The sequence below is a fragment of the Cucumis melo genome, chromosome 4 (assembly GCF_025177605.1).
Source record: "Cucumis melo cultivar AY chromosome 4, USDA_Cmelo_AY_1.0, whole genome shotgun sequence".
Taxonomy (NCBI): domain Eukaryota; kingdom Viridiplantae; phylum Streptophyta; class Magnoliopsida; order Cucurbitales; family Cucurbitaceae; genus Cucumis; species Cucumis melo.
Genome location: NC_066860.1, coordinates 15,391,690 through 15,404,998, shown reverse-complemented (window position 1 = coordinate 15,404,998; position 13,309 = coordinate 15,391,690). Strand labels below are relative to the sequence as shown.

Here is a 13,309-nt window from a genome sequence, read left to right as displayed (position 1 = left end):
GAGTTTTCTAAAACTTTAAAAGCTCGTTTGATAACGTTCTCATTATTCTAGCTTGAAATTATGTCAGCTAGAGCCAAGTTGAAGTTCGAATACATGTTCTGTGTTCTATTATGTGTAACTTTAGATTTATATTATTAGTTTTTCAATTAAAACTAATTATGTTGCCATTTAATGTAGGCCTTTCTCATAAATCCCTTAAATTTACAGAGATTCATCTGCATATCCACAAAGTAACACTCTCTTTCTCCCATCTTTCCTTTACATAATTTTGTTTGGGGGTCTATGAACTTATTATCCACAAATATTTTCTTCTTTTTTTTTTTTGGGGTGGATTCGTATCATGTAATTGCTATTAAAGTCATCTTTTAACTCAGACTTTTAGGTATTATTTGAAGTTATTAATGTTATTTGGTTTAATTTAAAGTTTTATATGACTTTTAAGAATCAACGTTTAAGTTTGAGTTTAATTTGTAGTACACTTGATGGATTTGTAAAGTATAGTTTCTAAATTTAAGTTTGAAATTAAAGTAAGTGGTTGCTATCGTTATATGGGTTAATTTGGTAGTAGTGATACTGTTTAAATTTGTCTTTTTGTAATTGTCTTGGGGGTTTTTTTTTTAATAAATAAATGTTCAAACAAAGAAGTAGAGAAGAATTAAGATACGTGTTGTGGATATTATATAATTGTAGTTCTGTGTTTTGTGAATATTTTGTAATTGTAATTAACTTCGTAAAACTAAATTATAGCAAAATCCATTAAAATTTTTATAATTCATTTAAGTTTTTTTTTTTTTTTTGTTATATTTGATAAAAATAAAAGGTAAACTCGTATTTGGAAATAATATTTATTGTAACTATAGACAATTATCATTATCCTAGATCATTTTTGCTCCAAACAACCTCGTAAGTGTTGTTTGTATTCATTATGAGATCGATTTTGCTACACAGATGCTAGCCATTATTGAAGGCACTCAGATCATTGTGAAATCCGATTGTCCGACCGTAATCAATCTTATTCAGAACCTCACTTCATCTGAATGTGAAATCATCAAATGGGTTGAAGAACCAAAATCTAGGGAGGAAGCTTTGTGATATTGTTGGTATCTGTCGACTGTCATGTCCCTCGAGCTTGTAACGTTTTCCCTAATTATGTTGCAAAAAAAAAAAAATGCGAGGGACAGTGTCAAAATAGGAGTTTCCATGTCTAACTAATTTTCCTTATCACATCATATCTAGTACACAATGATGTAAGAGTGTGTTGGCCTAAAAATGTAATTTAACCAAAAAGACACGTAAAAAGAAAGATATAAAAAAAAGGTTTCCTCTTCTGCCCCTCCGATTAATCTCACAGCCGCCGACCCCCTTCCTCACCTGGTTTTGCCGATGCTGCAAATGCACACAGCGGTGACAACCCAGTAGCCTTCTTGTGTGCGTTCCCAGCTCTGCAGGTGAAGCACAGTCGGCTACAGGACGGCAGCATAAGCAAGCTGTTCTCCGGCATCTTCAAGGCCAGGAGAGTCTTGTGATTGTATATTCCAACACATAAAATACTACACTGTATGGGATCTACTTTTTCATCGGGCGTAAAGACATGGAGTTTCCATCTCACCATGTACAGCATACACCAGTTCAAATTACATATAATAAATTAAAAAGGCTTAATGCGCTTTACCCACGTGTTGGTGTTACTTTTGATTCAACGACCATATATCCCATGACGCTTAAAAAACTCCCTGAATCCGTAGGCACTGGTGTCATAGTTAAACTGGACAAAAAAAAAAAAAATCAACGAAACAGAAAGAAATATGTTAGGTTCTTTTACATAAACTTCTTTTATTGTCGCTGGGATGAAATGTTCTGGAAAATCGAGAAAAGAAGATAACCATAAGTGAAAGCATCAGTAATGAAAACTGAACTGATAAATGGACTCAGCTGTGGTTAAAAAAGCTTGAAAACTTACAGGTATAACCTTCACTGAGTACTTTGTCACATTAGAATCAGCAATCTTTCCCTGGCTGGATGCCTGCAAATAAATTGTTAAGTTCCAACCATTAATAAATGTAATGATAATGGTAAAGTAACCACATGTTACTCTAACATATGGATAAGTAGTTTTCATGGTAATTGGATTGAAAGCCCCATCAATATTTCTCTTAATATTTACTGACATTGATAGAGTTCACCTCGCCTGCATTTAAACTCTTAAATCCCATCAGCTTGTTGTTTGCAGTACAATTTTTTTTATTGTAAATACAATGTTAAAATGGGACAAATACATCTTCTATATTGAAAAACGTCAATATGTTCTTGGATTAAAGCCACCTGTTCCGTTCTGAATACAAACATGAAAAAAAAAAAAAAAAAGGCAGCCAAAAGCCACCAAACCAGCACGAATTACCTCGTTACTTTTACCAAACAAAAAAAAAATCTTTGATACTTCAGACAATAAAATGTGAAAAAACAAGAAATCTTCACTGCCTTTCCCAATAAAAAAGAATATAATCAGAAGCAATGACAATCAGCAGCTTCAAACCTAAGTTGAGTAAATTCTGAGATTTGCACCAAAAGCAAAAATTAATAAATCAACCATCAAGGCAAAAAAAACAATGACAGCCTACATCATCGCATTTTACCCCTTACCCTTGAACTCTTTTGCCAATACGAATATGCTTCTGTCTGTTTCATATATATAATAGATTATCACATTTTGCGACCAATTAATATTCTAGTTAATTGTATAAGTATTGACAAAACCAAGCACAACATAGCTGAAGACATAATAGCTTATTTTCCCAGAAATCAAGAATTAATAACATGATCAAAGACGGTTATACTGGAAATCAAACCAAGACCAAACACGATTGGATGGTGGTCCTACTTGTTTTGGGCTATGAAACATCTCGATAAATGGATATTCCTTCCTCTGCCGTGAAATGCAGAAACCGGGATACTTTGGGCACTCAACCTGGCATTTAATCATGAGACAGAAATCACAAGAAAGTAATCGAAAAAATACAGTGGGCCAGTGGCTTTTTATGAAATTGTCCATTGGCCCGAAATAAGGATTCCCATGGATCATAGAAGCACAATGATAAAAGGACGTGTTAAAATGGAACTAACAAAACAACCTTTGGAATATGAAAATGTTTCCTTAAAGGAGACTAAGGAACTTATACGGATATCTTGTACAGTGAAAGGCTTACAGTTGTCAAGAAACCGATCAAAAGAAAATTCCATTCTCAAAGCAGAAGTGGTAAAAAGTATTTGGATAGAAACCTAAATGATCATTTTTCTTTTAAATGAGTTCTCACAGGTGATCCGATTTTAAGAAAATATGAATTTGTTCATTCTTAAATCATTAATTTGGATAGAAACCTCAGATCATACATTTTTAAAGAAAATGTATGTTAAACAGCACCAAGAAGGTGATCAATTTAGAGGAAGCATTGTTTGAGACGTACCACCAGACACAAGCATGCTCCAGAGACATGTCAAACAAGAAAAAACAGAGTGCAAGTTTCCTTTTATTACAATTCTAATCTCTGAAGTAAAACAAAAAAATAAGAGTGAAAAGAAAAAGAAAAGAAAAAACCAATGCAAATGACCAACTGTGCGGTTAAAATAATTATAAAAATTAAAACAAAACAACAAAACGTTATAGAAGTTCTATAGCTAAATTATACTTCAAAAGAAATGAAACTGTTAAAAGATGAGAAAAGGAAAAGGCCAATAAATTATGACATATCAGGTGTTCCTATTACAAGAAAATGACTTACACGCATAAATTTCACATTCGGATAAAACTCTACCGCAGCTTCCTCCAATACTTTGTCAAGATGCTTTGAGTAGTTACTCCTATAGAATTAAACATGAGCAGTCAAAACTAGAGAACAAAAGGAAGGTTATAGAGTAAAAATCACGAACACTTAAACTCATTCGCTTACAAGTTTTTATTGGTAGAAAAATGATATATATACTTTTTAGAGAAGAAAAAATGACATTTTTTAAAATGTATATTAAACAAATTTGTCTGTCCTTTTCCTGTTGTGTCCTAGATTTTAAAATATAATTGTCACCGTGTTCGTGTCCTGTGTATTTGTGTCTTGTATCTGTATTTGTGCATCCTAGGTTATAGATAATTAGCACAATATTAATGTACCTGATCGTAAAAGCAACCACAACTGGATAGCCTTCATGAAGGAGCTGGACAAACTCACGTTCAGATGTAAAATGTATGACCCTGGAAGGCCCAAGATCTTTTGGGAACCCGGTATAATACCTGTAACAAGTACAGAAACGTGGAATAAGCAAAACAGTGGGGAAAAAAGCAGACCACAAAGAGTCATAAATCACAAAAGTAAAACCCAGTTTGAGAGGAAACTTGATCCTAAACGTGAACCTTCGACCATTATATAATGCCTAACACCACTCAGAAAATTGCTCTGGCCTAAAATGAACAAAAATGCTCTTCATTGAACATATGGATATGGAACTCCAAATAGCCTCCTCCAACAGAAACTAATAGATGAAATGATCCAAACTTACATAAACAAAGGGTTGTTTTCAAAGAAAGAAAAATGAAGCGAAATATTGACAAATAACAAAAAAATCACATACTTGCATGTCGAACGAAGATGACGGAGTATAGTATCTAAAACTGTTGGGTCTCCCATTTAATCAAATGGTGCCAAAAATTAACTTCTCAGTGACCTAAAAACATCAACATACAAGCATTTGTCAATCTTTGAAAACCTCTTGATCAAACCATAAATAAGCAAAAATAGAAGAAAACATACAAACAAAACCCTCGTATCCAAATCGCAACCTGAATACCCTTAATTTCAGAAGGGAGGAGAAAGATAAATTAGAAAAGGAGAGGAGTAAGAAGCTGAAATTTAGGGTACAGAAATCAGCTTGGGTTTTAGGAGTGGTGGATGGAGGCAAAGACGAAGAGGATTTCAGAAAGGGTAGCCGTCAAACTCAAGCTTTGGAGGAAACAAATAACTACCGTCTGATTATTGATCGCCAAAAGACTTTAATCGTGAGGAATCACGTGTCTTCCCCATAAACTTAATCTTTGTAAGTTGTAACTTACGGTTTAAAAAAAATTGGTAAAAATAAATCGAACTCGCGATCTCTTAATTACATATTTCCTTATGTATTTGAAACCACGAGTAAGTTAATATAATTGTTCACACGAGATTTCAGGAGAAATTTAATTCGTGGAATCGAACTTTGTATTGATTGATGTATTGCGGATACAATCTCTAATATTTACTCCTTTGATTCTTTCTCTCGGATACAAAAAGTAAAATTTAAAACTTCGTGGTCTTCGATCTTCAAGAAGTTGTAACTACAAGTCAGTTCGAGCTTCAATCTTCTGGAATTCGTCACGATTTTTTGGAATTTCCCTCAAAGTCTTCGATTTTTTGGAATTCAAGGAAAGTTTGATCTTCCAAATCTTCGATTTTTTGGAATTCAAGGAAAGTTTGATAGGTTGATTTCAAGGTTGATGATAACTTGCAGAAGATTCTTCAGAGTTTCGATTCTTCTCTTCAATCAAAGGTCCCCTCAAGATGAATGAGAAGGTCTCTATTTATAGAGAATCTCGATGGGCTTTAGGTGGGCTTGGGCCCATTTGCTTGTTGGGCGGGCTTAGGCCTGGGCCCATCTGCTTGTTGGGTTTGGGCTTGGACCCATCTGCTTGTTGGGCTTGAGCTTGGACCTGTTTTCTTGACAGGCTTGGGCTCGGACCCATTTGCTCGATCGATTTGGGCTTGGATCCATTTGCTTGGTGGGCTCGAACTCGGCCCACTTATTTGCGCAAGCTCGGGTCCATTATTTCTTTGGCCCAATTTTTTTTAGGGCCTTGAACTAGGTTGGGTATGAGAAAACTTGACGACTCAAATCCAATCAAATTATAATTATCTCAATTTTGCTGTGATGACGTGGCGTGATTTAATTGGTCAAAATTTCCTGTTCAACAATAATCTTATAATATTATAATTTGATTAGAATAATTTATGTTCAAGGTCTAGATTATTTTAGTTTAGATTATAATAGTATGCATTTGGTATTTAAACTATTTTAGTTTGAGAAGAAAATATAAACACTCGAGCAAATAATAATTAAAAAAAAGGATGAATGTCAAATCGTAAAAATGTTAATAAAGTAAAATTGAGTAGTAAATTAAAAGTTTTGAAATAACGTCAAGATGATTATTATAGTCCTAATAATCTTTGTCCCAAACAACCCTAAAAAAATTGCTTTAATCTTTAGATTGCTTTTTAATTTTTTAAGTTTAAATCTTACTTTTTCTCTAAATTTTTTTATCTCATTTTATTTTGGTTCTCAAACTTTAAGGGTGTGTTTGGGGGAGGGAAAGAGTTATGGGAGAAAAGGATTATATAATCCTAGGATTATGATAATATGTGTTTGGGGGAAGAGTTATTATTGGTAGTGTTATGATAATATGTGTTTGGGGGAAGAGTTAATATTGGTAGTGTTATTATAATATGTGTTTGGGGGAAGAAATATGAAATGTAGTGTTATAATAGTATGTGTTTGGGAAAGGGATTATTATAGTGGTGTTATAATAATATGTGTTTGGGGAAAGAATTATTATAGTAGTATTATTATAATATGTGTTTGGGGGAAAGATTATTATTATAGTATTATTATAAAATGTGTTTGGAGTAAGAGTTATGATTGTAGTATTATTATAAAACTTGTTTGGGGCAAAGATTACGTTAATTAGATTTATGTTATTTTTTTTAAATAAGGAATGTTAATATAAGAATAAAAAATATATAATTTTTTTTCAATGTCAATATTCAATTATGTAATTAGAATAACCTAAACATAATTTTGTAAATAGTTTTTGAAAATATAATTCTCTTACGTTATGTCGTCCAAAATTAATTCGTAAATCCGTAAATTCATTAGCGTATTTAAACCAAATTATTTCCACGTATACGCAACTTATAAATATTGTAAAAAAAAAACTTCAACGAAAACACTACATTAATAGGATAATACAACAATTCATACCATTACATTTGAAAGCGAAACGAAAATACAAACTAATTAACTTCAACAGAATTTCAAGTTCGTTATATAATAAGACATAACAAGTTAGAAGAAGAACATATAGTCCAAGTAAGAAAAGTTTAATTAATACAAATACAACAAACAAACTAGTCATCGGTTTTCTTGAAGAATGATGCTGCAGTACGGGTACTTCATATTGTCGGGAACTTCAAGGAAAGCTTTCATGTCATCGACGTTACGCATAATTATACGCATTAAGCGACACCTATCCATCGGTGTGAGCTCAGGGATGGCCTCCAACTGTCGAACAATCTCTTGACGTGTTTGGGTAGCATCTTGACGTTGTAGGATAGGTCATTCAGCAATGCGATGAAGTTGTTCATTTCCGTACTCAATGGCAGTACGAACTATGTCCCCACTATCTGTGGCATGTCCTGGACGTTTCCGCTTAGACCCGCTTGAAACATTCCTACGTTCACTGACCCTAGCGGTTCTTGTTTCCATCAAATCATCAGGCGACATGTTCAATCCCGGACTGTACATTGGCGGAAAGTCTGTATCTGGCACAGCATCAGCAGCAAATGCGTCATACCCAGCAGGATCGTTTGACCCAATCACTACAAGAAAATGGAGCATTCCCGACGCTGAAAATCACGTCGGCATAAAGAACGTCGGGAATAAGGGCTTTCCCGACGCCCTCAACAACGCGTCGGGAGCTGCGTCGGGAAAACCATCTTTCCCGACGCACCACGAAGGCGTCGGCAAGAATACGTCGGGAAAAACCCCTTTTCCCGACGCCGTGAACAGTGCGTCGGGAGAGGCGTCGGGAATAGGGGTTTTTCCCGACGCCGCGTGAAACGTCGGGAAAAGGGGTTTAATGAGCGTCGGGAATTCCCCTTTTCCCGACGCATTTTGAGGGATTCCCCGACGCCACGTCACTGGGTCGGGAAATCCCCTTTAAATTCGTTTCAGTTCTGTATTCACAGAACCGAAACCGAGAGGAGGAGAAAAAGAAAGGAGAAGAAGAAGAAGTCGCCGCCGTTCATAATCCTTTTGTTCCGCCGCCGTCTGTCACCGACCGCCCTCGCCGTTGTTCCTCGTCGCCGTCTGCCACTTTAGGTAAGTGAAATATGTAAATTTATTTAGTTTAAGTTTATGTTTTAAGGTTTTTTTTTATAAAAATTAGTTTAGGGTTTTTTTTTATGAAAATTAGTTTAGGTGTGTGCTAGATCATGCTGACCAAAAAATACTATGATCGGATTAACTCTGTTTTACATTGTTCAAATAAAAAATGTGAGTAGGGTCTGCAGTTTCTCTTCTTTATTCTGTTGCAATTGCTATAAAATTGGCTTGATTTTCTATTTCGTTGTTGATGATTTTATTGTTTGCATGGATGTTGTTTCTGGTTGAGATTTATGTGGTTAATGTTGCAGAAATAGGAAAGGAAGATGAAGTATCGGGAAATATTGGTTCTGGTTCTATGTTTGCTTCGGTTTGTTCTTGGAGCGGTGAGCAATTTCTTCTTTCTTTCTTTTCTTTTCATTGTCGATTATAGTTTCTGCAAGTTTTACTTCTTTTGGATTAAGTTTGTTGCAAAATTTAAGGTTCCTGTTATTTCCTTGCATTATTTTAAATATTTGCCTTGATTTTTGGCTATGATTCAGTATGGATTGTTGGAAAGGCAGTGAATAATTTCTTAAAGAAAATGGGAATATCATTACATTTTCACCCATAGGTAAAGTGTTTGGCTCTAATGAAAGTGGAATTCAATTGGGTAAAGTTAAAAGTGTTTGATAGAGGGTGAGATTTACTTATGCAAACTGATTTTAATGGTTTAAGTAGGAGAATTCAGTTTGATGAAAGAAAATGTTTGAATGGTGTTGTAGGTGTTTGATACAGTAGTCGGGGAAATTGCAATTATTACGAACTGAACCAAGTTCCACAACAGGGCTGATCATAGTTGCGCCAGTTGAAGATTCAAAATCCACGTGTTGGGTGTTCTTGATATTGCTTGTAGAATGATTGAAGTCATATCAAACTGAAAGCTAAGCGATTGTGTAGAAAGTCAGACGATCGTTGAAGGTTTGAGAAGGCGTTTAAGATTTCTTATTTAAGTTTTGTATTAGGATCTTGTTTCATGTACCATTGTAGAATATATAAACATAATATAAGATTCCATTTTGTGTATACAAATGTAAAAGACAAATATTATAGTTTCTAAAATAATATTAATTTTATTGATTTATTGGGGTAAAAAAATATTTATCTACATGGACTCAATGTCGGTTTATAAAAAATGGACAATAATGAAACATTTTAATAAAAATAAAATTAAAAAAATGGGCCCAGAACAAGGCAAAGATGTTGCCTTTAGTGTCGATATAAAAATATGAACGTCGGGAAAAAAACGTCAAAAAAATAGGTTTTCCCGACGCCGGGAGATGCGTCGGCATAGACGGCGTCGGGAATAAGGTTTTCCCGACGCCGTCGATGCCGACGCACCTCCCAGCGTCGGGAAAGCCTTTCCCGACGCCGATTTGGTGCGGCGTCGGGAAAGCCTCTCGCGACGCATTTCTCCCGACGTTCTTCCCGACGCCGTTTTGTACGTCGGGATATCCTTTCCCGACGTACTTTGCATTTTCGCCGACGTATTTGTGCGTCGGGAGTACCCACATCTCTTGTAGTGAATGTCAGCAAAACTCTCAGCCCGGCCTTCTGTTGCACGATCTTTGCCAAACACGTACGACAGTTCGTCATAGTGGACAAACGACTTATTAAGGAGGCCTTTCGCCGCCGAATGACTCTGTATAAGTGCAATAATAAATTATTAGTCCATGTATTGAAATAATCAAACAAGTGTTCAAATATCTAGTAACGCACCTTTACCCAATCGTCAAAGACTTCTTTCTCAGCGATGATGCATTTTTTTTTCATCATTCCACCCAAAACCACTACAGTTTGGGCCACGCATATCCGCAAGTGCATGAAACATTCTCTTCATCAATTTGATTCGGTTATCGATGGTTGAAGCATGGATATTACAACCTGGGATCTTGAAGGCCATCATTCTCGCCAGCTGATTTAAGTACCCGGGACGAAAGGTCCCATTGTCGGACCTCCACCCACCAGCATTGACCAACTCCACGAGGCACTCCACGAGGCCTGCCTCTTCCTCTTTAGTCCAAGTATGTTTAGGTAGTCTCGATGAACTTGTCATGCTAGACGTAAAACGCAAACATATTAGTTTCATTAAGTTTCGTATGATTAGATAACATACATATGATTAGTTTCATAGTACAATGAACTCCTACTGAAAAACAGTTTGACAGTAAGTTACTTGCGTAACCAATACATTCAAAATAATCATGTTACAAAAACTATGACAAAATAAGACTTATTGCAATCACTACTTAAGTATGAAAATGAACGGGGAACATTAATTTTTCTATTGGTTACGCAACTCCCATTCAGTAAACATTTCTTCTGCAAGGTCGTCCCTCCATTGACTCCACTCATTCGACGTCTCTATGTAATGTATGTCATCCGCGGCAGTAGTCGCGTGGGTGGAATGAACCTCATCTATGTTGTCTTCTATATCAAAGTTTGTCATCTCCCTATTGATAAGGTTGTGGAGGAGACAACATGCGAGTATTGTGCGACATTGAACTTCTACAGGATAGTATGACTTTCCCTGCAGTATCGCCCATCAACCCTTCAAGACACTGAATGCTCTTTCGATTACATTACGAGCAGAAGAATGTTTCATATTGAAGAACTCTTTCGACGTTGAAGGTGCATTTTCAGGGCCATGCCATTCTTGTAAGTGATAGTGTTGGCCTCTGTATGGTGCTAGGAAACCCTCCGCATTTGGGTACCCGACATCAACCAAGTAGTAATAGCCTGTGATCACAATGCACGATTAAAATGTCACAGCTATTACTTGCAAAATTGCATTCATAGGTACAATGTCGTTGTTACTTACCCTTGGGCACCTTAAGCCCATTAGGTCTTGAAAGGGCATCACGGAGGATGCGTGAGTCCGCAGCTGATCCTTCCCAACCGGCAAGTACGTAAACGAAATCTCCTTTCCTGTCACACACGCCAAGTACATTTGTGGCCACCTCCCCCTTGCGTGTTCTATACCTAGCGCGGTCACTTGCTGGAACGTTGACTTTTATGTACGTTCCATCTAATGCACCTAGGCAATTCTGCAACGCATAACTACGAATTATTGAGAAGAACTAACGTCGTTGTGTTGGAAGTACGTAGTTCGAGATAAATGTGTACCTCAAACCACCTCCATCTTTGATCTGTGCATTCATTAGGCACTGGCTGTGGTTTTTTCAAAAGCTCCTCATGAAGTTGAATGACGGCCAACAAGACCATGTTGAAATGGCGGGAAATTGTCTCACTGAATGACACGATTTTTCACATCGTGCGCAAGAATGTGGAGGAACATTGCTACCATCTCCTCAACATCGACGACTTCCGTCGACGTTAGTCCAGCAATGGTCCTTAGTAGGTGACAGAGAATGGCGAAATATCTTCAGTCCATTCTCGTACTTTGGCAACAGACTAGGTCTGAGCCATGAATCATGCGAAAGTAAGCTAACTGTCTAATCCTATGCCTAGTTTCATACGGGATGTGCGTTATCCTTTTTGTATCGTTCTTCAAGAGCTCCAACATTAGTAACAACTGTCGTTGGGATGCTATGAACGCATTTACAATAGACGCCAACTCGTGTTCGTCCATTATAAATTATAGATTGACACCCTGTTGGAAAATAACCCTAACAACGCGTTAATTTCGAATGTTGTTAACCTAATCACATAATACCAATGTTGGTTTTGAAATGTTGGAAATATCTTCAAAGGTAAACTAAGTTAATATGTTTACAAATTAAGTAATTGACTTCTACTACTTTTTTGAAAATACGTTTTTGTGCAAACTTGATTTATGTTTATGTTTCGATTTATGTATATATGGAAGTATACGTATTTAAATTTGCGAAATAAAACATATTGCTAATTATCAATTGAAATCTATCGTGATAATTAGTTTGCGAAATAAAACATATTGCTAAATAGTATCATCCATATAATTTTTCTAACGTGACATTTATATAAAAAAAATTCAAAGTAATATAAATTATATTGCTTGTAGGAAACAAGCTTCTAAAATTAATATAAATAGTAGGATTCATGAAATCAATTCTTTTTTCTTTTTGTACTTTCCCTTATTCTCGTTATTATGCATCATCCACTCATATGTCTCCAATTTGACCACTCAATTTGTATTTTATAGCGTCTCATTGTTGGAACTTTTCTATATTCTTTAATGTACTCTAAATAATTCAAAATTACAAAAGTAATTAAATAACATTTTTTTTATAAAAATTCACAAAATTGAAAACTAGTCAAATTAGGCAAATTTTAATCTACCTCAAAATTAGATGTGACTACAACTTGTACAAATAATAGTTTTTTTCTTTCCAAAAGTAAACTAATATTTTATTTCGAAAATAATAAAATTTCAAGTTTAGGTTGAAAAAAAACAAACAGATTACAAAGAAATGGAAAATACTTATGTGGTTGGTTTCTTATTTTTTTTAGAAGAATTGTTATTGGTCGAAACATACCCTAAATAAAATGAAATTATTACCTGTTGCTTCATCCTTTATGAAGAAGGGGCACGTTGATTGTGATTTTAAAAATTTTAACACTCTTGTGGATTTTTAAAAACACTCGAGCAATGCTTTTTAATTAGTTAAAAACAATTTTATTTATAGTATTTAAAATGTATTTTATTTGTAGTACAAATTTAAAAAGTACTGATTTTGAAAATATGAGAAATGATTTTAAACTTCCAAACATGCAGTGGTTGGAAGACATGATCACTCACCAACACAAGAAAAAAGAAAAGAGAGGACTATTTGAAAATCTAGAAATGACACATTCCGTATGATGGTTTATTGGATATATATATATATATATATAGAGACAGAGAGAGAGATATAGAGAGAGAGTTAAACAAATGTAAACGTCTGAGGATTTATAACTCAAACAAAAATGTAATAAAACAACTAAGTACACGAATATATAGATCGACTTCGTCAAAGAAGGAGTTTTATAACCGTAGTACCTCGTTTACGAATGCTTCAACCTTTACAACCTGAAGATATAGACAAAAAATGAGTTTGTTATTACATATGCGTGCCGGTAAGGATAACGTATTGTAAAAAAATGAATGACAAAACGA

General features: G+C 35.1%; 2 protein-coding genes across 6 annotated transcripts; one reads left to right on the top strand and one right to left on the bottom strand.

Moving 5' to 3' along the window:
- Positions 1-831: 831 nt before the first annotated feature.
- Positions 832-5,000, bottom strand: LOC103489940 (uncharacterized). Of its 5 annotated transcripts, none has more exons than XM_017044886.2 (8): positions 4,797-4,996; positions 4,618-4,710; positions 4,160-4,279; positions 3,777-3,855; positions 2,879-2,965; positions 1,961-2,023; positions 1,673-1,765; positions 832-1,143 (listed from the first exon to the last, which is right to left on the bottom strand). In XM_017044886.2, exons 2-7 carry the CDS (start codon positions 4,671-4,673, stop codon positions 1,697-1,699), a joined length of 474 nt encoding a protein of 157 aa, XP_016900375.1. In that variant the 5' UTR covers positions 4,674-4,710; positions 4,797-4,996; the 3' UTR covers positions 832-1,143; positions 1,673-1,696. The 5 variants fall into 5 exon arrangements, with proteins under 5 accessions (XP_016900375.1, XP_016900376.1, XP_008447509.1 ...); XM_017044887.2 differs by having other exon boundaries at positions 1,677-1,765; XM_008449287.3 differs by lacking the exon at positions 832-1,143 and adding an exon at positions 1,182-1,501.
- Positions 5,001-7,444: 2,444 nt separating this feature from the next.
- LOC127148936 (uncharacterized) lies at positions 7,445-9,293 on the top strand. Its single transcript, XM_051083372.1, has 4 exons — positions 7,445-7,606; positions 8,058-8,169; positions 8,484-8,558; positions 8,715-9,293. Exons 1-4 carry the CDS (start codon positions 7,445-7,447, stop codon positions 8,783-8,785), a joined length of 420 nt encoding a protein of 139 aa, XP_050939329.1. The 3' UTR covers positions 8,786-9,293.
- The last annotated feature ends 4,016 nt before the right edge of the window (positions 9,294-13,309 follow it).